At 41.2% G+C, this 26,499-nt stretch overlaps 1 protein-coding gene across 1 annotated transcript in view; it reads left to right on the top strand.

Annotated features, from left to right (window-relative positions):
* Positions 1 to 26,499, top strand: part of LSAMP (limbic system associated membrane protein) — a 562,686-nt gene that overhangs the window by 524,598 nt on the left and 11,589 nt on the right. The window contains exon 6 of the mRNA XM_087818171.1: positions 308 to 456. Coding sequence (XP_087674297.1) covers positions 308 to 456 — 149 coding nt within the window. The remainder of the gene's footprint in view (positions 1 to 307; positions 457 to 26,499) is intronic.

Here is a 26,499-nt window from a genome sequence, read left to right as displayed (position 1 = left end):
GAGCACTCGGGTTACCTGCAGGGAGGGAGGGAGGTGTTCCAGTGAGTAGTTCCCACCTGCATGTCTTCCTTGCTTATAGCAGAAGCCAAGGCCCAATGGAACTCACCCATTCCTGAGTCTTCTCTGTGGATGGACGTTGATTCAGATGCTGTGGAATTGCCCAATTAAAATGAGGAAGTGAGCAGGGAGCAACAAACTCTACCCACCTCCTCTCTCCTCTTTCCTTCCAATATAATGATGAAAAGGGAATTACTATGCCGAGTCTTCATCAGTGTTTCTGTTTACTCTTCTGTTTTTGAACTCTTAGGATAAACAGTGCCAATGGCCTTGAGATTAAGAGCACGGAGGGCCAGTCCTCCCTGACAGTGACCAACGTCACTGAGGAGCACTATGGCAACTATACCTGCGTGGCTGCCAACAAGCTGGGGGTCACCAATGCCAGCCTAGTCCTTTTCAGTAAGTATGCCAAAGTAGGCTCCATCTGGGAGCAGCTAGTTGGTTGAATTCTCCCATGGAAAGCTTAAAAATAATTTCCTTATTTATTAAAGGTAAATTTATACAAAAATCAGACTATAGTCACTGAAACAAAAATACAGGTTCTCAATCTCTAAGCATAAGGCAAGTTTACAGATGGAATAACTTCTCTCTCTTTCCCCTGGCTTACTTTTGATAGCTGCCTTGTTTTTGTTTGTTCAGAAAACAAGTATCTCTTTGGTGGTGATCTCTTTAAGGAGTGAAGGTTATGTAACATCCTAGAGAATAGGGGACAGTTAGAAAATTGCAGTGATGAGAGTGATTAAGTGATTAATAAGCACTGAGGATGGATTAGGTGCTGGGGGAAGAGAGAGGCTGGAAAAAGAAAGTGTATTCTTAACAGCATGAGGAAAAATGGAATGAATGATTAAAACAATTTAAAATCTAAAGAAGGGAAAATGGTTGCAGACAGGTTTCCATAGGACAGCAGGAAACATTGCTCCCCTGATGATTTTTAGAAGACAAATGGAATGGTAGGAGAGAGGGGTATTTCTGAAGGCCAGAGAAGAGCCTAAAGGCAGACTAGAGAGGAATCAGTCATGGTAAGTTATTGGCATTAGGAGGAGATCCCACCTTGGAGCCTTGCTCTGTGGCAGCACATTGCAGTCAGGTATCTCCCTGACTTGTTGGCTGGTGGCTCTCAGCATAGAAGCAAATGTTCCCTGAGAAACAGAGGTCTGATGGGTGAGATCATAGACCATGATAACATTTGGAATAAGGAAGTGTTTATCAGAATAAGTAAAACAAACAAAAATGTTAGCACATGCTGGGCCGGAAAGTTAATTTGCACTAAAAGAGAAAGTCCAAAGAATTAACTATTATTTAGAAGAACAAGCTACTAGGAGGGTTTTGTGGGGGTGTTTTTTAACACAGGTTCAATTGGAAAATCTAGAGATACTACGGTCAGGAGAGATGTCTCCATCTTACTTTATACAGTTTAGAGGAGCCTTCAAGAAAAAAAATATTTTTAGGAGAAAAATCAATTTAAGTGAGAGTTCTCTTGAAATGTAGTTTCAAAAGTCATTTTAAAACAGCTCAAAATCCAACTCTACTTATAAGAAGCAACAACCACAAACGATTCTCATTCATAACTCCCACTGACATCAGTCTTTAAGAGTTTGATGGGATATAGCTCTACAAATGCTGCGTCAATATGAAGTATAGAATTCATTTCCCTCTTTACTTGTCTCTAAAAATCAAACATCAATGTTCTTTACTTCAGATGTAGACATCAAGACCTCAAGATGCTTGAGAAGACATTGGTTAAGAAATGTAGTTACCTGTTTCATTTTTGACTTTAGGAATTCCATAAATAGTGGGGGGTGGGCATAGCCTCAATGATGAATTTGAGATTCTGGCAAGTCTAGGTTGACCTGGTTAAATAGAACAACATATACTTAACAAGAGGTTTTACAGAGATTGGAAAAGAAGAAATTGGACAATTGGATTAGAGAACGTGAGCAACTATAAATTTGCATTAAAGTATCTTTTCTTCCTATCCCACTCAGAAGTGTACTAATAATATATTTCAAGTAATAAGTAAAATGATAGCTATAGGCAGAGAGAGGAAGGGGTCGGAGGAAGGAAGGTTGGCATACTTGAGGAGGGTGCAGAGAGCAGGGGCTGGGTCAGAGACAATGGAGATATTGTTAGTCTGCTGTTGGTGATGAAAGGTAATCTCAAGTCCCATAATAGCATCACCCTGTTCACAGAAGTCAATTTAAAGGACTTTTAGAATTAAGCAAAATTAAGAAATGGCCAGTGAGATGTCAAGAATCCTACAGAATTTCTATTTGTAGACTGAGAATCAAGGAATTGGGCAAGTGTGTCATAATCATATTGGCCTTGATGATTTCACAGCCATCCCCTCAGTGACCTTGGTGAGGAGTGCACAGTGCTGCAGGGAACGATGCAGTGCCTCTCAGGGGCCCGCGTGCCCTCTGCCGAGCAGCCCACACAGGCCCGAGCTCTGAAGGGAGCCCCACGGAGAGGCTGCGTGGGCAGAGACACTCGGTTTCGCACTGATTTCCCACCTGAGGGGAAAGTTGGGAGGTGTGATACAAAAGAAGAGAATAAGAAAGGTCATTAGGCTTTGAGGTGAAAAGAAACTATTAAAATTGCCAAAATTCTACTGCCCTGTTTCCTAGATGCAAGGCCTAAATGTGGGCATTTTAAAGGGGAAGCTCTGCTTATACAACAGGAATGACACTTCCACCCCCCACCACCACTCAGGCTTCTGAGGTGCATCGCTGCAGCCTTCCTAGGGAAATCCTTGGGAACCCAGCCCTATGGCAGCCTATTTCACCCAGGAAAGAAAGAAAAAGAGAGGGGGGAGAGAGAGGGGGAAGGGGTGGGGAGACAGAGGAGAGGAGAGAGAGGGAAGGGGTGGGGAGACAGAGAGGGAGGAGAGAGAGGGAAGGGGTGGGGAGACAGAGGGGGGAGAGAGAGGGGGAAGGGGTGGGGAGACAGAGGAGAGGAGAGAGAGGGAAGGGGTGGGGAGACAGAGAGGGAGGAAGGGAAGAAGGGGAAAAGCACATCTGTGAACAGACTGCCCATCACTCAGGTTCAAAGTAGGTAGAGGGGTTTAAGGGGAAGGAGGAGGACACTGTTGGTGGTACTTTTCCGAAGAACAGGGTCAGGAGGGGAGCGACGCTTGGGGGCGGCTGCGGCGGGGCTGGCCGCGCTGACGGAGCATGGCGTGGGCAGCGGGTGCGCTGCTGACCCAGCCAGTCCAGAGCAGATGAAGCAGCTGGCGAGCTGCTGCCAGCCGGGCAGCAGCAGGTAGGAGCCGGAGCCAGAGCCCTGTAGGGTCCAGGATTATCCATCTTCATCGGTGCATCAGCACATTTTCAGCGGCCGCCTCAGTGACCTGGGCTGACTTTTTGCACAGTGTCAGTTTGAGGTCACTGGTACATATTGCCCTTTACCCTATACATACATATACTTCCCCGCTCTGTATTCAAATATCGCTCTCCACAGGGCTCAAAATAATGGAATGAGAAGGCAAGAGTACATTGCACTCACAGGAACGTTTTCCTGGGCCAATGGAAGCTTTCCTTTCTCCTGTGTTTTGCTTTCCACACCTTCTAGCATTCTATTTGTCAAGGAGCCTTACTACCTCAGCCTGTAGATCCAAGTAATGCCTTTTATATTGTTTTCTTCATCATGAGCAAAGCATTCCATGTGATAATTTTTCTGAACACATTAAGCCACTGGTTCGATGTGTATGGGCAAGGATTCAGCTCCTTCGTCTTTGTCAGATGGGGGAATATGTATCACCTGGGTGAAACTTGGATTCCGATGATGCCATGAGAGGCCCATCATCAGCGTGTGTAGAGTGATAGGTTCCATGTTTCCACACTGATGACTGCAATGCACCCACAAAGGAACACTACCTTGTTTCAGGGCTTACGTTGAGTTACTTTTAAAGAAACAAAGAGGGAGGAAGAATAATGATTTTAATGTCATCACTTATCAAGTGTGTGCTTACAAGGTACTCTGCACATGTGCTAAACACTTAACATACATGATTTCATTCAATCATCAAGACTACCCTACTAGGTACTCCTATGTCTCCATTATACAAAGTGGTTAAGTAAGGACAACCAAGTAAGGCTGTTGGGATTTAAATTCATAAAATCTGTTTCCAGAGTCCAGGCTGTAGACCAACATATTATCTAGATTTGTGTCTGTGGGGGAAAGTTAGGAGATGTGTCTTCTGTTGTTTGGAGATGCAGAGACTTGTAATTTCTTTCTCCGTTTTTCACTTAACGAGGTCTTTCCACTACTGTTAGATCCCTTCCATCCAGGAACGCTTCTTCTGCCACACCCCACCCCTATTCCCATCCATTCCCACCAGCCTGGATCCAAGGGTTAGACCGCTGGCTTTTCTTTGGCATCTTGAGATTCCAAATTGCTGTTTCAGCCTCGTGGTCAGTGCTTGACCCTTGAGGGGAATAGTCCCACATGTTAAAGAAGGACAGTCCCACTGCTCAAGGTGTGGATTGGCAAGCTACTTTACTGCAGTGTTTGAGGCTACCGAGTACAAAAGAATAAAAATACAAAGAAATCTATACTGAGCCATACCCCATCAGTGAGTGGGAGGTTTTCAAATTTTCTTTTTAATTTTAAAAGATTATTAACTTGGAAACCTACACTCAATTAAATCTCAAGTACTACCCAAGCAACCCAGCCGTGGAGAGAGCCCTCAAAATGCAGGACTCCCCCGCTTCCTTAGAAACGATTTAAAGTTACTCTCCTAGGGGCCCAGTGTTTAAATACACACCGTTTGATGATGCTGGTTAAGATGTGGCAAAGCCTCCTAGCCAGCTACTCCTGGATGCCGCATAACAAACCAGTTCGAGCAGCTACTTGAACCCTGCCCATGTCGTTTGAAAGACTGGCTGTGAACTGCTTATTAAGGCTCTGGATACAGTGGAAAAGAGATGGAAAGCCAGCTCTAGTTTTAAGACGAGGCGTCTAATATGCTGACTTCCCGAAAGACTGCTGGGATCTACCATAAGCATGGGAAATGAAAAGACAGTCATATTGGAGTTAATAAGTTACCTCTACATATATACCCAACCCTCAACTCCAGCTTTTGTCTTTTAGATGCTTTTAATGTAGAGGGTTCTCTCATGAGGTAAGAATGCCCGTGTAACTGTTTCTCATGGTGTCCCAGCAGAATCAGCCAGTAACACCCCACACCTTCATTTAGCAGACAAGAAGCTGAAGCTCAGAGTTAAGGGGGTTACTAAGAGCCGCACAATGTAACTGGAGTTGGCCTTAGAGTTCTGCTCCTCAAACCTCCCAGTCAGTTGCTAAGCTCGGTTGACCTCAGGTACAGGCAAACCTCGGAAATATTGCATGCTCACTTCCAGACCACCGCAATAAAGCAAGTATTGCAATAAAGCAAGATGATCTTTTTTCTGCTGGGGGAGCTTACCTTCAATTTGTAAAAAAATGCAACATCTGTGGAGTCCTATAAAAAGAGATGCAGTAAAACGAGGTATGCCTGTGGTAGCAGCCAAAAGACAAAGTACATAGCACATAGAGGAATTCCTGCCTTCCCCTTCTTTCGAATACAAAAATTGGAGAATTTCTTTTTCATTTTATAAGTAGCATTTACTTCACTTTACAGGAGCCCACAAACCCTGGTATAAACTATAAAATACAGCAAAATGATGGTGGGAAAGTAAGGATAAAAAGCTGAGATGGGATGCATCGAAGGAATGATAAGTCCATAGGATGGAATTAAGAGAATGAGAGTAACTAATGGGGCATCATAGGGCTGAGATGATGATAACAGGGCAGAGCTAAGATAATAATAACAAGCTGGGAAACAGTTGAAAAACTCTGAAAGGAGGGCGGGCGAGATGGTTTAGCAATACAAATGGTCTTGTGGAAATGAGGGCAGAGTGCATTTACCCAGCTGTGAACAGTGTGATGAGAAAATATTAAGCTGAGTTATTTAAACAGTCTGAATAATAACAGTAATAATAAAAATAAAATACAGTAGAGAGAATATAATATGGGACAGTGGTCTCCAACTGCTACAGAACTGCTGAAAGCAGTTTAGCTATTTATTTTCAAAGCTGGAAACTTAACACCAAATAAGCAGTGGAGGTTTAAACCATTTTTCTACTTGACACTTGTGTAACTAAGACACAATTGTTCACTGTGCTGTTATTGACCTGTTCCATCTTAATGCACTTAGGAAACTTTGGCATTTAAGCTACAACTTTCGGCCAAGCTAGAGAAAAAGTCCACTCTGCAAGGAGACTGGATTTTCTGCATCCAGATGTATTGAGTGCCTGAATCCCAGGCAAAACCCACTCTTTCTACATTTATGGTACAAAATGGCAGGAAGATCAGATTTGAATATCTGTGCATACATATGCTTTTCTCTTTGTGGTTTTGTTTGTTGTTGATTTTCATTTATCATTGGTCTTTATTTAACCAAACTGCTAATTGTATTACACTATAGGGTTTGGGGGTAGGAAGGAATGCGTCCTGTCCCTAATGCACTGTTCTGCCTTCTGGAAAGAGCCTCAGAGGAGGATTTTGAGTTAAACCTGGGGTTTTGATGAGATAAGTAGAGGATACCTTCAAGCCTGAGCTCTGTCAGCAAGTACAATTTATGCTCAGTAGCTTAGGGATGGGACTGTGAAGGACAACATAAGCTAAGACCCAAGTGTTCAAAAGAAAATCACTTCTTATTACTCAACAGGATGTATCATCAAGCAGATTTGATTGGTTGATCAAATTTCAGGTGAGATTGTATTACCACAAGAGGGAAAGACTAAAAATAAAATTATATCATGCCAAGAAATGTATTACCTTGGCATTACTCTTGCACTGATATCAGTAATCTGGAGGTAAAAACCTGAGGGAGAAGTTGAATTAGTATTTCCCAAAACAAATTTTCCAGATGCTTGGCTAAAGCTGATATGAGCTATAGCACTTAGGGAGAGGAAAGACATCCTTAGCTACCATAGGTCCATCTGTTATGAGTTAAAGAGGCCAGAACCAGGGTCAAAATGCATACCCTGAACTTGGTCACTACTAATTTAAACACCCTCAGCCCTAATCCTCCAAAATATCTGTAATTTTGGTAGTGGATTTTTCCAGCGTAGGGTAGGGTCTTGTTTGTAGGATTATTACAGTGGGATGTTGTACCCTGCTCTTGCTAAATTTGTTCAAAAGGCTTTGGATTTTAAGTGTTACTAGTAGCTTTAGGATAGTTCAGTGTTGGAAGGAAGAACCGACAGACACTTGGGAGATATAATTCTACAGGCATGGAAATTCATCTGTTTTATAATAGAGTAGCTAAATGAATAAGATATATATATATATCTTATATATATATGTATAAACTCTCCATGATGCTTACTATTTTTCCCCTTCAGAGCGTGTTTTACCCACAATCCCCCACCCCATTCAAGGTCAGTATGATTTTTATCACTGTAGCTTCTGTCTCTGGGTCATTCTCCATCATCTATAATGTGCAAACGCACAAAGGGGGAAAACACATTCACAAAAGTAACATACATTGAATCATTTTTTTTAAACCTACAAAAGAAAGTCAATCAGTTGCCCCCACACCAGTTGATAGGCATGTCACAGATTTGCCACCTGACTAGACTTCAGGTTGGTCAGTAGTTGGGGAGATGATACTAAACTTGGGAAGCAGTTTTTTCTTCAATTACAGGAAACCATGAACTCGTGTATTTGGAACACAGTCAGTTAAATTCTGTAGCTCATAAAAAGATGAATCCTCTAACTGACCACCCTCATGTTTGGAAGCTTATAGAATTCAAATCTGAAGTATTACTTATAAAAATGAATCATCTACTGCCGGAGGTTGAACTCAAGCAGATTACAAGGACATTGTTGTTTTTTTTAAATCTTGGCCAATTCGGGGGCTTTTCCTCTTAGATATAACTATTTTAGAAAACATGAATGAAAAAAACAAGGTGGTCATTCTGTATTCCTTTTCATAAAAGTCTTTACACACTCAAATTAAATTTTGCCTCCTACATCCCATTTAGATGCAAGTTGCAGCCCCAGCCTTCTAGCTTAAGGCTGTTTAAAGGCAAATTGGCATTTGAAATTAAAACAACACAAAAAAATCTGAAATGAAACCAACCTAGCATTGAAATTAAATTCCAGAAAAGTGATTTGCAAATAACACTCAAAGACCTGAGAAAAAATGGAAAGTAGGCCATTCGGGGCCTAATGTAGAAAAATAAATCCAATTAAACAAGATTATCGTATACACTCTAAAGGAAATGTGCTCAGAATTAAAGGTAGAAAGCTACTGTTTTATTAGTTTGAAGACAGATCATGTTTCATTAACACTTGTCCAAACTAAAAATTAGGCCAGAATTGGGTGAAGCTATTCAGAGTGTCAATAATGCAATGTTTTGCATATCTATGCATTCATAGATGTGTAAACTTAATTATATTTGAAGTGAGGATTGCAAGGTTTTAAGGATCAATTAAACAGCTTAATAAAAGTTATTCTTACATTTTAAGAAGAGTTCACACAATTTTTAGAAGAACTCTGTTGAATAAAATCCTTCCTTAAAACATTAATGAAATCTGTTTCTTATGCCAACCACTAAAAATAAGACTGTTAAAGTGTGCCTGTTTTTTTAGACTTGACATCAAACTCAGTGTTCATGGAAAATATCACATTTTGAATTCCTGACAGGCCACAATTATTTTAATACATTCATTGTCTAGTGTTGCCATCTTGCAAGTATCTTGATGTGACAAACACATACATACACATTTGTCCCAATGGATAATATTTTCAAAGGGGTCGTGCTCCAACCAAGATGAACTTTACCCAGTGTCACTGTGACTCTAGGTTTCCTTTGTGAGAGCAGTTCTGCATCTACAAACTCAAATATGTTATTGGACCATGCTTTATGATATATGTAACATTGAACAAAATGAAGTCAGCCTCTATTCACGAAGGACAGCTGTTGGATATTGAAAACCAGTTTGGATCAGGGATGGAGTATGTGGGACTTCGTTGAGCTCAATATTTCCCCACAAACTGAATTGTTGATTGGAGAATGACCCCAGTTTGATTTTACGTTGTAGATAGACTGTAGATAGCTTCTGTAGATCCAATAGTTTTAGAGAATATAGTTTATCTTACTAATACTTTGGGCTTTCTGCTGGTAGAAATTGAAAAGCTGTTCATAGAGACTTGGGATAGCTGGTGTGAGGGGTTGGGAAGGAAAGATAGTGCCCTCCTGAGTTCCCTATTCCTTACAATGACTTGATTTTTCTAGAGATCAAATCTTCTTTCTCCTTTCCTTCTAATCAAGATGGCAACCCATGTGAAATGCAGTTTCCCGTGGAAAAGAAAAAATTTACTTACAGGATCCTTACCTTTTTTTTTATAGTGCCACTTAAGTACCGAAATATCTAAGGAAAACGTGCCAGCCTCACTGTGATCACAGTTATAGCACTAGACACCTTCATTTAATTAAATATTGTATACTATTATCATATATGAGGAACCCTACATTTCAGCACTAAGTGTTAGAAAGTTTATAAGCCCTTGCTTGATGCAAATGGCCTGAAGGATTTTGAGCCAATTAATTTCCTTAAAGCGTTTTGAAAGTGGGAGAAAGTCCCAAAGGTCCTTTGCTGTCCTCTCATCATAAGGAAGAGAACTTTCCTCCTACTTTCCAGTAACGAAATCCATGGGTATTTGCGGCGGCTTCATTGTTACTATCTCCCATTGGAGGGTCTCCCCTCCCACCCCCACTGCTCCCGGCTCATCAGGCCGAGTGGAGATAAACAGCAGTCACAGCGGGGATGCAGTCCTAAACCCCGTCAAGCTGTGATTAAACAAAAACAAGGCTCAATAAATCAACTGTATTTCCCCCGGGTTTCCTTCATCATATCGCTTGATTTTCTGCAGTGATCATGATAATACTGGAATTACACCAAAGGATAATTTGTATTGTCTGTAGCCAATCAGAAATTTTTCAAATGTCCTTTTCTATTCTGCCAAGAACAAAACAAAACAAAAAAAATCAGTGCGCTCCCCTGCTCCTAATTTAAAAGATATATATAAATAAATAAAAGTGTTCCATCCTTGATCTGTTCTTGATAGGTGTTTTTCTCATTAATTTTAATTTAGGTTTATTTATTCTGAAATGAGTCCTGAATGGCATATATTTGCATAACTACCCCAGAATCTATCGCTGCAGAAACTTCACTGAATCGTAAAATGAGGAAAGAGTCTACTCCAACCCTCTGAGGAACTTTCCTCACTTTGTTGGGCTCAACTCATTTCCTGAGGCCTCTGAATCCTGAGCTTCCTTGTGCCTTGCCCATCACGATGGGATGCGAGTGCACCTAGAGATGCCCTCCCAGTTAGGAGGACTGCAGGTTCAAAACGAGGCGACCACACCAGCCTCAGGCAGTTAAAGGGACATGAAAGAAGAGAGAAGACCAAGGACAGATACCATTGTCTTATTCTTATCACCCTCAAGTGAAGGATTCCCTTGAGAGTGGGGCTCGCTGGGCTCAGTCAGCCCATCCTTACCTATGGTTGCAACTTAAAAAAATTTAATGACCCTGGAATGTCTCACTTGTTTGCCTCCCATCTGATTATTTATCCCAAGCGAACAGCCTTTCCATTCACTAACCCCGAGTGGCGAGTGGGCTTGGGAAGTGCTGAGATTATCTTCCAGGTTCAGGCATTGCACTGGGTTTGTTCACAGCTACTTGCCATTCAGTTCCTGTTTTCCCATTGATAAAACACATTGCACATGGCTGGGTCTGCATGATTAATACAGCTGTCTAAAGCTTTCTCTGAAAACAAAACAAAATCCCCCAAAATTAAAGTTTAAAAAAAAATTAAAATCTGATCCACAAACAAACCAGGCTTGCAGAAACCTGAAGCCTGCCTGGGATGCTTCCTCCTGAGGGAGACAGTGTGTTGTGGGCAAGCCTGGCATCGGGACAGCCAGATTCTATCTACATAGGGGGGCAGGGTACTCCTGCCCTCACCTGGCACTCCTGGGAATGGGTTCTCAAAATCAGACTCCACAGCGTAGAAAGAAAGCTGGAAGAAAATCCTAAAAATAGTCCATGCTGTGAAGATGACTGGATAATCCCTGCAGCTTTATATATTTTCTGTAGGATATTATCCTGGTTATCAATGAGAAAATGCCTCTTTTCAGCTCCTTACCTTGTCTAATAATGGTAATAATAATAACAGTTAACATCGATAGTGGGCTTCTCATGCGGCAAGAGAGTTCTAAGGTTTCTTGCATGTATTAACTCAATCCCCACAACCCTAAGAAACTGACATGCACCTTCTCCCACCTTTCTGAATCATCATAGTATACCAAATTCCAGTCTACCCAACACAGCACCTAAGCACACATGTAAAGCTGTAGTACACTGTAAATAAACATTATGTATGCATTTATGTTCATGAGATATATATCTGTCTAATGCATTTAAAAATTTATCTAATACTTCTTTTATTATAATGTTTATAATACACAATACTCAGTTACCTTAATATACATACACTTTACCAAGTCCATTTCCAAATATACTCAACACACAGAATGTATGCCCAACTCATGCAGAGATTTATATGAAAGCATTCATCTTTAAAAAACATGAGCAGAGCTCTCTGGCATCAGCACATCTAATTTCACACACTTATTCAGGCTGATTTACATACACACTTCTATTAATCATGGATAATTACTAGCATTGTTCTCTTTAATTCAGTTTTTCCAACTGTGAAATGGGAAAGAAATTACATTTTTCATGCCTACAAGCTCAAAGTGGTGTTTTAAATAATATATTAAAGAGCGCTTTCACATTCCTAAAAAAGAAAGCATATTGGATTTAAAATAATCGTATTCAGATACACATCTGTCTCATGATTTTTAAAACTACTGATATTTAGAAATGTACTTCTATTATATTGTCTGAATATTAATCAGATACAAGTTCAGCGTGGCTTCATTACAGTTTGTCATATTATGGATTCTAGGCATATCTGAAATACCCACAGTGCTAACAAGTTTAAATATAGAAGTATCCTAAGGCCAAATAAAAAAAATATTATTCTTCATCAATATCACAATATTACACTTAAGAGGAGCTGCAAGTTGCAAAGTTTCCTGTTGTGTGTCACACTCACACACTTTCAGTGGATGCCCGTCATGCACATTACCACTTGTGAGTCTAATTCAAAGTCATCAATTTAAAGAACCTGCCTTTTTTTTTTTGGTCAAAGGTATAAAGCATATTCTAGAGAAGATTTCAGTTTTTATATATATCATTCCTTTCCCATTAGCTGGTGCAAACAAGGGCCTTGTTTTCACTAATTTAATGTTGGCAGCCATATTGACACAAATTTACAGCAAAATCACAGGCCTTGATTAATACACATGAAGATAATTAAGAGTTAACATTATTACCCTGACTCCTTTACTGGGAGCAACAGTCTGACTTCCTCCTGATTTTTGTTACTGGTCGGGAAAAAGTGGAAGAGTTGTGCCAATACTTCACCTGGGATCAATACTTCGCCTGCCAATCTAGTAATTTAGACCCAACCATAATAGGCATTTGTCTTTGTTGAATCCATTTTGTGCCTTCCTTTTCTCACCTCTTTATTCTTCCTTTTGCTCTGCTTCCTAAACAGTTCTTGTTCTCTCCCTGTTAAAATTTGCTAGCAAGAATAAACCTGAAATGTATTTACGCTATTGTTTCAATGTCCAACAATAGTTTGGAAGTGTTACCTCTCTCAGAATATACATTAGCTTCAAGCTAAATAGCTAAAAATCCTGTAGCATCAGTTTAAAAGTAGGAGAATTTTTAGAGCTTGGATCTCTCTTCTAATGCCTTTTCCTATTATCCTAGTCTAAAAAGTCTACACCTGTCAGCCTTCCTTGGTGATCTCCCTGTGCGATGGATGGCTGTGCTATTTAGATTTCTAGAGCCAGCAAGGATTTGAAGATGAATATATTTTTGAAAATCCAAGCTCACACTAACTTTTAATTTGATAGAAATATTTCTTTTCTATGAGCTTTAGCGGGGGGGGGGGGGGGGGGGATCTCTCAAAGTAACAATTACATTTGGGGATTAAGTTTAAGTAATTGAAAGTCTTGCCTTTTTAATTAAAAGGAATAACTCTGCCTAAGAAGAGCTCAATGAGATTTGCAGCAGAAAATGTTGGCATGTTGCCCCAAAGGATGAGAAGACCAGGATCCTGAATGGACAGAAAAAGCTGATGCAGGTCCCTCCAGTCTTTAGAGTGCACCTCCAGCAGAGCTTGCCTTGGTGTCTGCATCAGCAAGCCATTTAGCAGGAGAGTAACAGCTTCCTATGCGGAGCATTGGTGGGGTAGCCAGGAAGGAGGTCCTTTCTATGGGACCTTGCCTCTAGGTTCAGAGAAACTGTGAGAAGCAAGAGTCCTTAAAGGAAGTGGGCCTACTTAGGGTCAAAAAGAAAAAAATAACACATAGTCTTCTAACAATTTCATCATCCACACAGTGCCAGACCCTGACAAATGTCATATCGTTGCCCCCAAAAAAGTATAACCTTGGATTTCAGTCTGCCCCTTGGCTTTCTCTTCCTTTTTTTCATTTGAAACTCTTATTCCTGGTTTGTATTTCTTGATTTTCTTTTTCTCCACATTTTCCGCCATATTCACCTTGCATTACATATACATTTCACATAAAACCAAAGGAAAGGTTTTGGTAAGATTAGCTCCAAGTGTAAACACTTTGTCAGTCATACAAGCACCACGAAGCCATTACCCCCTCTATCGGAAGGAAACATGCTTCTGAAGAGGCAAGACACAAATTAACCTTAGTAGCAGCTCACCTTAGGCAGTCACTCTGTCCTCACAATGGCCTTTCATCATCCCAAGTCATCTGTCGGTGTTAAATTAAAGGAGCCTTTCCATGGGGGGGAAGCAGCTAGTGGTCCCACCTTACTGCTGTGCACCTTGCATGCTGCTGTGAAGAAATACACCTGCCCAGTAGGAACACAGCAGGGCACAGGAGTGTGGAATTCCGATTTAAGGTGTGCATATGTACCCAGACATATGATGGGAGTAAGCAGGCCACTCTAGGGCACCCCTCTAAGAATTGTCAGCTTACATCCACCCTAAATCAGTGGGTGCAGGGAGAGACTTTACAAGTCATTTATCATGCTCCCTAACTGGACCCTGGAGAGCCAAGCATCGCCATATTTTACTACGTTGTTTTGCTCAGCACTGTGCTGATTGTAAAAGAAAACACTTGCCACATCTCTGTAGCACATGTGTATGTTTTAACACCGAGACATTGCCACTAACAGAGTGTCTCTACTTCAGATCATAGGTGACCGTCCTTTCTAATTTCTCTGCCCAATCCTCATAACAAAGATTCTCACTTACCCACTCACCTTCTAAACCTCACAGTTTCAGTATGACTTTTTCACCTGCCTAAGAGGACGTTGTTTGGGGCAACAACAGCATCTTGTGGTTTCAAAAAAAAAAAAAAAGCAGTAGGAAATAGCTGTGCCTTGGCTGAGTGTCCATGCTATGGACCATCCCATTCCCTTCGGCCCACCCAGCACCAAGCATTCCCAGCCATGTCCTATGTTGGAAAGCTGCTTGGCTGTTCTAAAATGCATTCTCAGTTGTACATGTGGATTTTATACGACTTGGAAGCGGGGGGTGTTTAGAGAGCAGAAACAGCTTAAACAAAAGAAACCAAGCAGTAGCATGCACCTCTCTTTGTTGAATAGCAAGTTAGAGAGTAACTTGGGAGATCTGCTCTGCTTTCCTCCCTGGAGTTCCAGGACTCAGGTAAGTTCACCATCGAAAGCTGCTCAGTGCTGCAGAGCTGAGAAAAACGGGGTGATCTTGGAGGCCGGTCTTCCCTCAGAAGATCAACCCTCCTGCTCCAAGTCATGCAGTCAATAGCATGACTTTCTGTTCTGCATTTAGATGTACTCTCCACTTGCTTTTGCTTTGTAGAGCTTCTTTCAGAGTTCTCGTTTTCATTTCCTTATGATTTCTAACCATTAGGAACACAAGAAAGAGCCTTCATTCTCGATGAGCAATGAAAATCTAGTTTCTGGCCCAGGTTAAGTTTATTTGATAATGCACAATATTTTGATGACACCACTCATTCACTCAAAACAACAAACAAACAAAAAACTATCTTACTACTTTCTATGTGCCAAGCCCAGAGCTGGGTCTTAGAAAGGACTGTGGCAAATGAGCCAGACACAGCCTCTGCGCTCATAGAGCCTACAGACCCGATGGGGCCACAAAGCACTTGGCTACGTTTACAATACTTGTGTAGTGTTTGGGGAGCACAGAACAGGGGCACCTTAGCCAGCCAGGCGGGTCAAAGAAGGCTTCCAGGTGAAAGGGAAATTTAAAAGACAGAAAAGAGAGAAGGGAAAGAGGGACAGAACATTCCAGTACATACAAAGGTCTAAAATCCAAAGAGAGCCGAACAACATTAAGTCTAATTAACTTTAGAAATCTGGAAAAAAAAAACCCATAATTTTTCCCCTAAGAGTTTCTTCTCATTTATATCTGGCCTGTTTAAAAAAGAAAAAAAAAAAAAAAAAAAAAAAAAGATAAGCCAATGGAGTTGTAGGAAGGGGGATGGGCATTTCCACCTCTGTTGGACTTTAGGACGAGAAAGACCATCTGTTGACTTCATTGTACAGACATGAACTTGTGCTGCACACTGCATGGTGGGGACCACTGCTCAGGGTGAGTTTTCTGGGTACTGAGTGCCTGTGATCTGTCAGAACCTCTAGAGAAAACTTTCGGCCTCTGAACCGGGAGGATGAATGGTAGGATTTTATTTCATTTATGAGGATGATCCAGGAGAGTAATAGAGTCACCGAGGGGTGCACTGCAGATCTGCCTTTACCCAGCTCTGCTCTGTGGTGGTTAGCGCCATGCATGCGGGTCTGAGGGTAACTAGGAGCATCCCACCATGTTTAATCCCCTATCTGCTCATTTCTGAGAGCCTTAAAACCCCAGGAAATCTCATAAATTCCCTTGTTATCTCTGCATTCAAATCCCATAGGCCAGTTACCTTGTTTCACGGTATTTGAATGTTTTTGATTTTGAAACATACAAAATAAAAATACACATTAAATGGATTAAAGACAGTCTTGAATCCCCTAGAATGTAAATCTAAAATGTATTTCAAAAACAGTTTAAGGCTGGGAAATAGAAAACGAAGAAGAAAACCAGAAAGGATGAAAATCTCTAGAGACCTCCCCAAACCTATGCTTTTTAAATCCTTGTTAGCAAGTCCAATAAACGAAGGCATGAAAGGCTCTAAAATGTATGTTTTTAAACACGGGAACATAATCTACATGGCACCAACAAATAAGTAGATTTGGGGCTGGTAGGTAGTTCTTAATCTCATGTAATTATGAGATGACTGTTCTTTAAATCCTACAAGGGGTAAAAGGCAAGGGTGGTGCCCACAGGTGTAATGGGCACATTCTGGGCACAAGGGCAACACTTGTTTGTTTAGACAGAAACTGCATGCCTGGCCCTGATACCTTACTGACAGTGTATTCAAATGAGTTTACTTCTGGAGATTTTCTAACCTTATACAGATCCTTAGGTGGAATAACCCAGGGAAACCCCTTTATTAAACTTAGCCCCTTGAGCATTCTCTAACATTTTAATTCATTGATTATTAAAAATTAAACCTCTCAAGCTAAATAAGAAGCCTGCAGGATCTGAGAAAGCTGACTTGCTGTAAGAGACTTGATGAAGCCCTCTTTGTGTTGGGAGTGCTTGGTGAGATTGCACTTGCTGAAAGATGCATATTGCCACAGGCTATTAAAGTCAAATCATGCACCTCCACTTACTCTACAGGACACTTGCATTAAGCCTGCAGTCAGAAGGACCTCATAAACCCATATAATACATTTTTTATTGCATCGTATGTCATGCTGTTAGGACTATGTTTCCTACAAAAATTAGACTTCACCTATCTTAGCTTCCATTTGGTTTTATTATATGATATCAGCCAAGGACAAAATTGGGGGTGGGGGTGGGGTAGGGGAGAAATTCAGTCTTCTTGTAACGATGTCAACCCAAAGCCAAATAATCTGAAACTGATTATTAACTTCCCCCCAGACTTAGAGGGTATTTCTAATGAATTATAAATAGTTTTCTATTCTGATAATAAATGTCATGCATTTTCATTATTGAAGAACTTGAAAATCTATCAAACTATAAAGAAGAAAATAAAGATCATATATAAGCTCCTTCCTCAGAGATAACAACATTGATGTGATATAAACAAATGTTTTGTCTGAGTGTTGGAGCTTTCAGTGTACTATACAATAGTCAAGTGAAAACATCTGAACTGTTCTCTTTCTTCTGCCCTTTCTGAGGAGGGGCATCTTTCTGTGACTTTCTCAAGGTCAAGGCAGAGACTGGCCCAGGAGCTGCTCTCCTGCCCTGGGCCAAGGCTCTCTCTCCAGCGACAGTTACACTCACAGCTCTTCTAGGTCTTAAATCAAACCTGACTCATTTCACATGAGATTTCCTTTGACTTACAAGAGAATTGCCTCGTGTCACCTCCAGGATTTCCAGTAAGAATCCCCCTTTCAGATGTGGAAACACCTACATTCTCTCTCTAAATTGATGTATTAACATTTTTCCTTTTATAGACTTGTCTCTTCTTTTTTTAAATAAAATGACCTTTTACTTAAAATTTTTTTCTGATTCTCTTCAGTATAGGACATTTGGTTTGTAGAGGGTTAGTCCACTAATAATGAGAATTAAAGAGGGAGTCTCAAATACTTTATTCACATTCTATATGGAGATATGTCGGCATTGGTTTTGGTTTGGACTTACTCGTTCATTCAACAAGGAGTTATGACCATATGTCCAAGGTGACCAATATCCTGGCTAATCATTCACATCCCTGATGCACCCCAAAATAACGTCAAACATCTGAAGTCAACTGCAAGAGGAAAAGCTCTTCTAAGGATTTGAAAGGGAAGTATAGGATTCCTTTTTAACCCAAATCTAGCTAAGGGAGGCCAACTTCCCTTCTCAAATATTGATGACATGCTAAGACTTCTTCATTTTCCAAACCAATTTAATAAATTCTCTTACTAGTTAAGATAATGGTCCATCTATGAACTCACTTAAAAAAAAAACAAACAGGAATAACCTTAAGGTTGAGGTTTCCACCTATTTCTCTGTTTTGGCTTTTTCCCCCTGAGCTGGACCCAGATTGATTACTGTGATTCTCAGAGAACATTACTCTAAAAATATTAGGCATTAGGGCTTATACAATATGAATATAGTACATGAGAGAAAATAAAAAACTCTGACAACCCAAACAGAAATGACAGGCATATCTTTTTTTATGTCAAAAGAAAAAATAATAATACTTGTAAGTAGAAACCACTAATCCCTAAAGCCTCTGAGTACAGTGGAGAAAGCTTCGAGAAAGAAATTAAAAACTTGCAAAGTGTGGCTTTGAAAATTGAATTAATAAAAATGTCCCCATTTTAAGCCACTATAATAATAAAGGTTTTATTTTTCAAAACCTTGGCAAGAAAATAAAAATCAGAGCACAAAACCCATCAGTTCCATGGAGGACGCTTACAGATGTTGTGCTTCAGTCCTCGGCATCAGCCAGGAAGGAAGAAGCAGCACTGGAATCTTCTCCTGTGTTCTTTGATTAAATTTCTTCATGATTTAACTCCATCCCTCTCTCACTTTTTACAGGCAACTGGAATATAAAATCCCTATTGAATCTGCACCCTCCCTCTCCCCTGAACATGCACTCTTACTAATTCTGGTCCAGAGGGGGGGAGAAAAGTGGCATTAATTATTTTAGTTTTCTAATATGCCATTTTGAAAACCTGTGGCACATTAGAAAACTGGCCTTCTGGAAAGAGCTGTGCCACATACAACACAAGACAGAATGTTTCCTTGTAGGAGGTAAAAAAAAAGTGAGCATTTTGTGTTCAAGTAAACACCCTGGTATTAGAAAAACTATGCAAAGAATATAAACCCCAAACTCAAATTTCCTGCATGTGGGGGGGAATGAATGCTTATAAGCAGAGGATCGGAGGGAAGTTGTCAAGAGTCAAAGCACCAAAAATAAATTACTCTTTATATGGGTTTGTTGTACCCATATCTCATCTTCTAGATAGAACTCAAAGCAGGCAAAATGCCAAAACTGTTCATAAACATAGACATGAAAATTTTATCAGATAATAAGGGTGTTACCAAACTGTAAACTAGAGCTTCTAATGAAGCATCTCTCACCTTTACATACTCACTTTAATGAGAGAGAGTGAGTGAGAGAGAATTAATCATACCACTTAAAAGGAGATGAGAGGTAAGGGAAAGGAAAAAACCTTCTAGCCTCTGAACAAAAAAGCAGCTCAGGTTTTTATTTCCTAAGGTTTAAATTTTTATTAGCCATGAGGATATTCTTAAATAAAGCTCAGCCCTCCAGAAAATTTTCTACCTGCCAGGATTTGGGGACTGATGAAAGGGCCTCCTGGTTCTTCAAATGACTGAATTCCCAACAGTTTTGCCTTGGGATTAAGGCATGGTGGTTCCAAAAGGAGAACAGAATCTTGCCCTGCCCAGATTCTTAGCTAGGGCAGCTCTTGAGGTTGTAATTAATTGATTGATTGATTCACTCATTCATTCCTTCATTCATTCATTCATGCATGCACTAATTCATTCATGCGTGCACTGGGACATTTTTCAGCAAAACTATTGGACACTTACTCTGTGCTAGAGAAATACGGAGCTGAGGCTACAGTAGTGAACAGGAAGACATAGTCTGTGCAAATGAGAGAGGCTGAATCAGCTCTTTTTAATGCTGCAGGTTTGTCTAACATGGCTGGGTATAAAGGATCTGAAAGTCAAAAATCAAAGACGGATTAGTATAAACTTACCAAGGCATTTGCCTTTTCTAGTATTAGCTCTTTCCGCATTGCCTCCTTGTACACCCTCATCAGGAGGTGATTTTTAGGCATATGTTAATAATGCTCCCAGAGAATTCTAGAACTTTCTCTGTACTAGATTCCCCCAAAGTTTTATCCATTGTATAGCTGCAGTAGATTTATCTTTTTCTTTTATTCTTTGGAACTGCACTGCCACACTTACTTGTTAAGTGTATTTGCTAAAGCAAGATAAATATGTGGAGAGAAGTTAGCCTGAAAGGCATAAATATCATGTTTTAGGTATAGTCTAATGAATGAGTCCAGGGAATGCCTACAGGAATAATATCCCTGGCAAGGCTGTTTTTCTCAAGAAATTAAGGTCACCTTAGCACTAGAAAAAGATGAAAAATTTTTAGCTGTTAAAGATGAAAAGAAATTTTTTTAGTGTCTATATAAGAATAGGAAAGACACCTTTTTGGAGAGGAACCTTTCAGTCCTACGCTGACTGAAAAAAGTAATGTTCCTTTTATGTTTTCCAACTACTGCCATCTGGTGGACAAAGGTGTTTTCTTTCGACAGTGCATGGGACCATGTCGTAGCATCACCACAAGATGGCAGCACACAACCAAGTTTTCAAAGAGCCAGGCACCAAAAAAAAAAAAAAAAAAAAAAAAATCAGGATTTTTTCTTCTCAAAAGAATAATATTCTATTCCAACAGAACATCATAAGTAGAAAATAATAGTACCAAATAAACACTCTACTCTCTTTTCCTAAAGGTAAATGGAATTCCAAGTGTTAAGATCGTTAGAATTTCACAAATCAATTCATTTATTGCAATAGGGAGGACTCCCTAAAATTTAAACGGTAAGCTAGTTTGCTTAACAAAGATATTTCAAGCAAATGCATATTTTGTATGATTTTTATGATATCTTCTTTATATAGAATAATATTTTGCCAATACTTTTAAATCCTTCCTTTAATGAGCTCTTTTTAATTGATTAGAGATCAATTAGAGACCTGTTTAGACCATAGAGACTCTCAGCCCCGCCTGTGCCAGTGACTGGTTAACCCAGGCACATTAGTATATTGCGTCTGACCAAAATGCTGCCTGATCAGCCTGATCCCTTCAGTGAGCTAGCTTCTCTCGATGTTTTGTTCATCTGCACTGTTGCAGCAGATTTTTATTGTTGTTGTTCCTTGGACCTGTGCTGCCATGGCTTACTTGTGAAGATACACTTTTCTCTTTTTCCACCAAACTTTCACTGACAGTCTTCTGTAGGAAGTACTTTACCACAAATCTAACAACTCTTATTTGTTGAGTACTTACTATGTGTCTGGCAGCATTCTAAGTATAGTATGATACTTAGATAATTAATTTATCTAATTGATATAACAAATTTATAAGAAGCATGCTAATTAAACTTATTTTACAGATAATGACACTGAGACAAAGAGAAGTTAAGTGATTTTTTTTCTAGTGTGAGCAAAGCCATGGGTCCTCCAGTCAGCCCAGGTTCCTGAACAATTGCTCACAATTATTTCCATGTGGACCTGGAACAGAACAGGGGAAACCAAGTCTTCTTTACCTAAGGATGTCCCATCAGGAATCTAGGCTCCTTTGAGTGAAAAGCAGCACTCTGTGACCTTGAGAGGTCCTTACAAATTCTAAAGAACATTAAGCCAAAAGGCTTGACCAAAGAAAGAAGGGAGGTTTCACTTTGCACAAGAGTAGAGCCAAACTCTCCCCAGTCAATACGGAATCATTTCAATGTCCCAGTGATGACCCTGGAGTTATATAGACTATAGTTATATAGCCTTGATGCCAGAAAAATGCCAGAGGGGTGCTGGGGAATAACGGACAGGGTCCTGGCTAGAGAACTGGGAACCTTGAATTAATCTCAGCTCTGCCTCAGGCTGTGTGACCTTGGGTAACTGATTAGCCTCTCTGGGCCTCAGTTTCCTCATACTGTGATGATCATATTTTCTATAGTGCCTTTTCAACAATTTTTAAGGCAGTGTGTTTATTTTGGAAAAAGTTGTCACAGCAGGTATTATGAAAGAAAACAAGTGGTGGAGATGATGAGTGCTGTCAACAGGAAGAGCCTGGTGTCTTCTATCTTGATGGAACCTGACTTCGAGTCCAGGGTGAGAGTGACTTCAATTGCCAGCTTCTGTTAAGAGAGGAAAGAATTCTCCCTCCACCCTCTGTATGGGCTTTCATACGGAAGACTTCCAATACTTCTGCAAGTAATGGACGAGCTCTTTGAGGGGGCAGGAGGGTGGGTGCTGATGGCCAAGCATCTTCCGAAGTGCATCTGGAAGTCCACTAGGAATCATGACACAGAAGAGCATTCACTCTGGGCCTTCCCATCCCCCCGCGTCTGACCAGTTTAGGGAACCTGTCCCCACGCGTAGCCACAGCTCGCTCTTATGAATAGCCTGGCCCACACTCGCTTTGCTAATGCTGAATTACAGTCAAATATTTTCACCACTTCAGACACTAGGACAACTGTGCTCTTCTTCTAGCAGTCTTAAGATCTCCAGAAAACAGCCTGCTGTTGGAGGACTTCTCCTGACCTTTTTCGGATGGACAGATGAACAGCCTGCAAGGGATGGGTTTCATCGATGTCAACGAACCTCGGAAACTCTTCAGACCTGCTTCTGACAGTCTGACCCCTTTGTGCTAAGTTGGAGAATAAAAAATTCAGCTTCTCAGATTCTCTGTTAGGAGGGTGCTTGCATATTTCTTTTTCACACATTTCCGTGATTCTGGGGGTCTGCCGTGGCCCGGCGAGCATTCAGAGGGCCTTCCTGCACGGGCCGTGCTCCAGCAGAGAGCACAGACGGGCCCTGCTTCCACAGCCCCCCAGTCCAGGAGTGAAGGTGCGCGATAACCAAAGCTTCAGACACATGTACGGCAACTAAAACTGAGATGACTGTTATTACGGCAAGTAGAGCTGATGATAAAGGGGCTTCATCTTACCAAAGAGACTAACTTCCCTGTGGGAGTTATCACTGAATTCTGAAGGATGCGTGAAATTTCTAGTAGAGATGTTGTTGGGCCATCGGCCCTCGGACAGAGAAAACATGGCACCGTGGAGAAGAAAGGAGGCTGTGGCCTGGAGTGCGGAGATGGTGGACGCTGGTAGGCTGGAGAGGCGAGGGGCAGAGCCGCGGATGCCGTGCCGAGAACTCGGGTGTTCATCCTGGAAGCCACGAGAAAGCGTGAGCGAGTTCAGGCGGGACCATGAGGCAACTAGGTGTCCAATTCAGAGGCCTCTCTTTGGCTTCAGAGTCCAGCCGTTGTACCTCCTGAGTGGTAGCATATTATCCGGGGAGACAAGGCCATGTCCTGGTCTTCAAGACAAAGCAAATCGTATCCCACAGTCACGGTTTGGGCTCCTGTATTTGACCAACCATCGAGCTGGTCCTCGGAGTCAGAGTGGTATCCTACGGAAATTTTCCATGTTTACATCTACAGATCCCAAAGTATTGTGATTTAGCTGGTAAGGCTACTTAAAGGGGGATACAAGCATTCGACCTATTTGAGCTTTTTCAATTCTGAAATTTATTTTTACATTCGACAAATATTTGTGGAACACCTACTGCCTGCCAGGCTCTAACCTAGGCACTAGGGATACGTGGTTGACAAGACATACACTCCCAATTGCTTCCCTCGGAAGCTTCTAACAAGAGATAAACTCTAGATAAGAGACTAAGTAACGGTACAACACCATGCCGAGCAGTGACAGAACCAAGGTAAAGGAATAGAAAGTACAAGGGTTATGAAGTTTCAATAAGGTTATGGGAGAAGTCCCTCCCGAGCTGGTAACTAAAACATTTTAGCAGAAACCTGAATGAAATGACTAAGCCAGCCATGCAGAGACCTGGGGGAAGCACATGGAACAGCATGCACAAAAGTTTTAAAGTTGGGGTGCATTTAGGGCGTTAGAAGGAAAGAAAGAGCGGGACAGACCAGGGGCAAAATGGTAGGACGGTGTTGGGAGTCAGGCACATCTATCATTTCATTACATTTCACTAAATTTCAGTCAAGGGTTCACCTACATGCCATACTCAGAGTGCTTGCACTTTGTCTCCACATATGATAACATGGCCATCAAGTATTTGTGGTTGCAAATTGGTTTTGCCACCCCCAGCTGCACACCATTTGTTCTAACCAACCACCCCTTTCCATGTGCCTTTCTCTCCATCTCCATCCACATGTGCTTCTACTAGAATGTTTTCCTGCCTTTCCTCGCAGTGTCTTTCGGTGGAGAGTACCAGGCCGCTTTTGTGCTTATTCCCAATTGATTAAGAACTTTTTATCTGTTTTTGTTTTGCTAAATGTTTCTTTTTTAGAAATTGGCACCACCGTGCACTTCAAGCAAAAAGGTATGGCTCTTATTTCTAACTACCTTCTACGTGTTAAAGTTAAAATTTCACAGCAGTGTGTCATGGTCTTATACAGTGGACTTTATTTCATCTCAACTATTTGTGATAATAATTTCCATCACACATTTGCTACTATTTTTTTCCCCAAATTGCAAACTTTCTCCTTCACAAAAAGCCCCTGGTCCAACCCGTGTTTACTCTGTTGCTTTAGATAGTTACTCATTTTTAAATCTCTGGAACTGGGCAACTTCTTCCCGTCCCACTTTCCTCAGCTTAAGTGTCCCCGGTTAATTCTTGCAGAGCTGTACTTTTGGAAATGTTCCCTGCCCAATGACAGGGCTCTCAGAAGAGGCACAGAGCTGACTTTGCCGTTCCTTGTTGGCTCTTCAAGTAGACAGATTTCTAAGGGAAGTAGAGCAGGGTCCCCTAAAATGAAGCACTGTAGGGTTTAATACTCCTTCCTGCCTCAGCGCCTGTGCTCCCGGGCCCTCACCTGCCCTCACCTGCCGCAGTGCACCCAGGCTGCGGGGCACCGGGAATTGCCTTCCTGTGCCCTCCAACTGCCCCACATACTTCCATCAGCCGTGTGGCAAGCAATTCACATACTTTTCTCTACAAAGACAGTGCACTCAGATTGCAGCTTCAATACATGGACCCTAAAATGCACACAATTACCAATTCTGAGGTGCCCTTTTGACAAGCCCAGCAGAAATCCCCAGACCAGAGCCACGGACGAACCTATATGGCCAGACACTACCCTCCTTAAATCCTCGTGGCCACCCACTTGAATGGGTAATTGTCTCTTATGAAGATGTCTTCTTCTCTGAACCTCCAAGGAGATGAGACAAGATCGTTATCAATAGTGAAAACCAATTCTTGTGGGGTTTAGACCGCACCAGTGACCAAGAACCACAGAGATTATGGACACTGTTGCTCACTCTCAGGAAGGGGACAGCGCTTTGTTTACAGCCAGCCTCTAGGTGGTCCTCACAGAAAGCGGCAGGGAAGAGGCAACCAGAAATATATCCATAGGACCAACATCATTTGGGGCAAGAGGGTCTGCACTACTGTGCTCTTCAGGCCTCCTCTCCCCAATGCCATGATTAGTAATTACAGTTAAATCTTGGGTAGTGGAACAGGAGATACCTCAGGGCTTTGGTGTGGATGGAAAAATGAGGCGCAGTGTGTGTGTTTGTGTGTTTAAATTTTAGAGACTATTGAGGTAAGTTCCTAGTGTCACCCAAAGGAATACTAAGTATTGGCCTAAAATTTCAGGATTTTTCATGGCAAAATATTTGATGCTGTTTTGATGGAAAAGACGTGCTAATTTCAACTTTACTGTGAAAATATTTCAGCCCTACCCAAGACTCACTTTTTCGAGAGGGGAGATAATGCATAAAGAAGAGTGTAGGAGGAGCCCATATTTAATTCTAAGACACAGTGCTCGAGGAAAACAGCAATGTATCTCCTAATCTGCTCCTGCTAATCCCCTATTCCCTCACCCAGAGGAAGCTGTACTGGCCGAACATGGACAGCAGGTGGCGCCAAAGTCAGTCTTTTCAGGCTTCCCCAAATCCTGGCTTTGGAGGCCAGACGTGCCTTAGTCTGCACATCTGGATAATATCTAAGAGAGATTTAGTAGGTTATTTTTCTCTTCCGCTTAACAATTGTTAACTATATTGTTTATGTTTTTGCCTTATTTCCAGTCACTGAGTCAGCCCTTAGTAATTCTAGGAATAATTAAAATTTCAACTTGCCTGGCCTTTTTTTTTTTTCTTATATGGCTGAACTATGTACAGGAATAAAATTATGACTGACCTCGATTGCTTCGTGGATGAAAAGATTGCACAACGATCACTAAGGGCGTGACCAATGATTATTTTGAATAAATCTAGTCCCCAGTCCCGGAAATGAGCGCTAGATACCCAGGAGAAGCAACAGAAATGTCTTGTCCAGGTTTGAATCACAAAGTGTCCCTAGGAGCATGCTCTCTAAAGCAGGTGTTGAAAAAATCACCTGAGATTTTACTGAAAGACAAACCAATTGACCCAGCCTCCTGCGTTAGGTTTGTTAGTGTATAGACTTTGCCAAAAAATACTCATATTCCT

Source organism: Miniopterus natalensis, chromosome 6, assembly GCF_054644295.1.
Source record: "Miniopterus natalensis isolate mMinNat1 chromosome 6, mMinNat1.hap1, whole genome shotgun sequence".
Classification (NCBI taxonomy): Eukaryota; Metazoa; Chordata; class Mammalia; order Chiroptera; family Miniopteridae; genus Miniopterus; species Miniopterus natalensis.
Note: the sequence above shows the minus strand (reverse complement) of the source record. Positions and strands in the feature narration are given on the sequence as shown.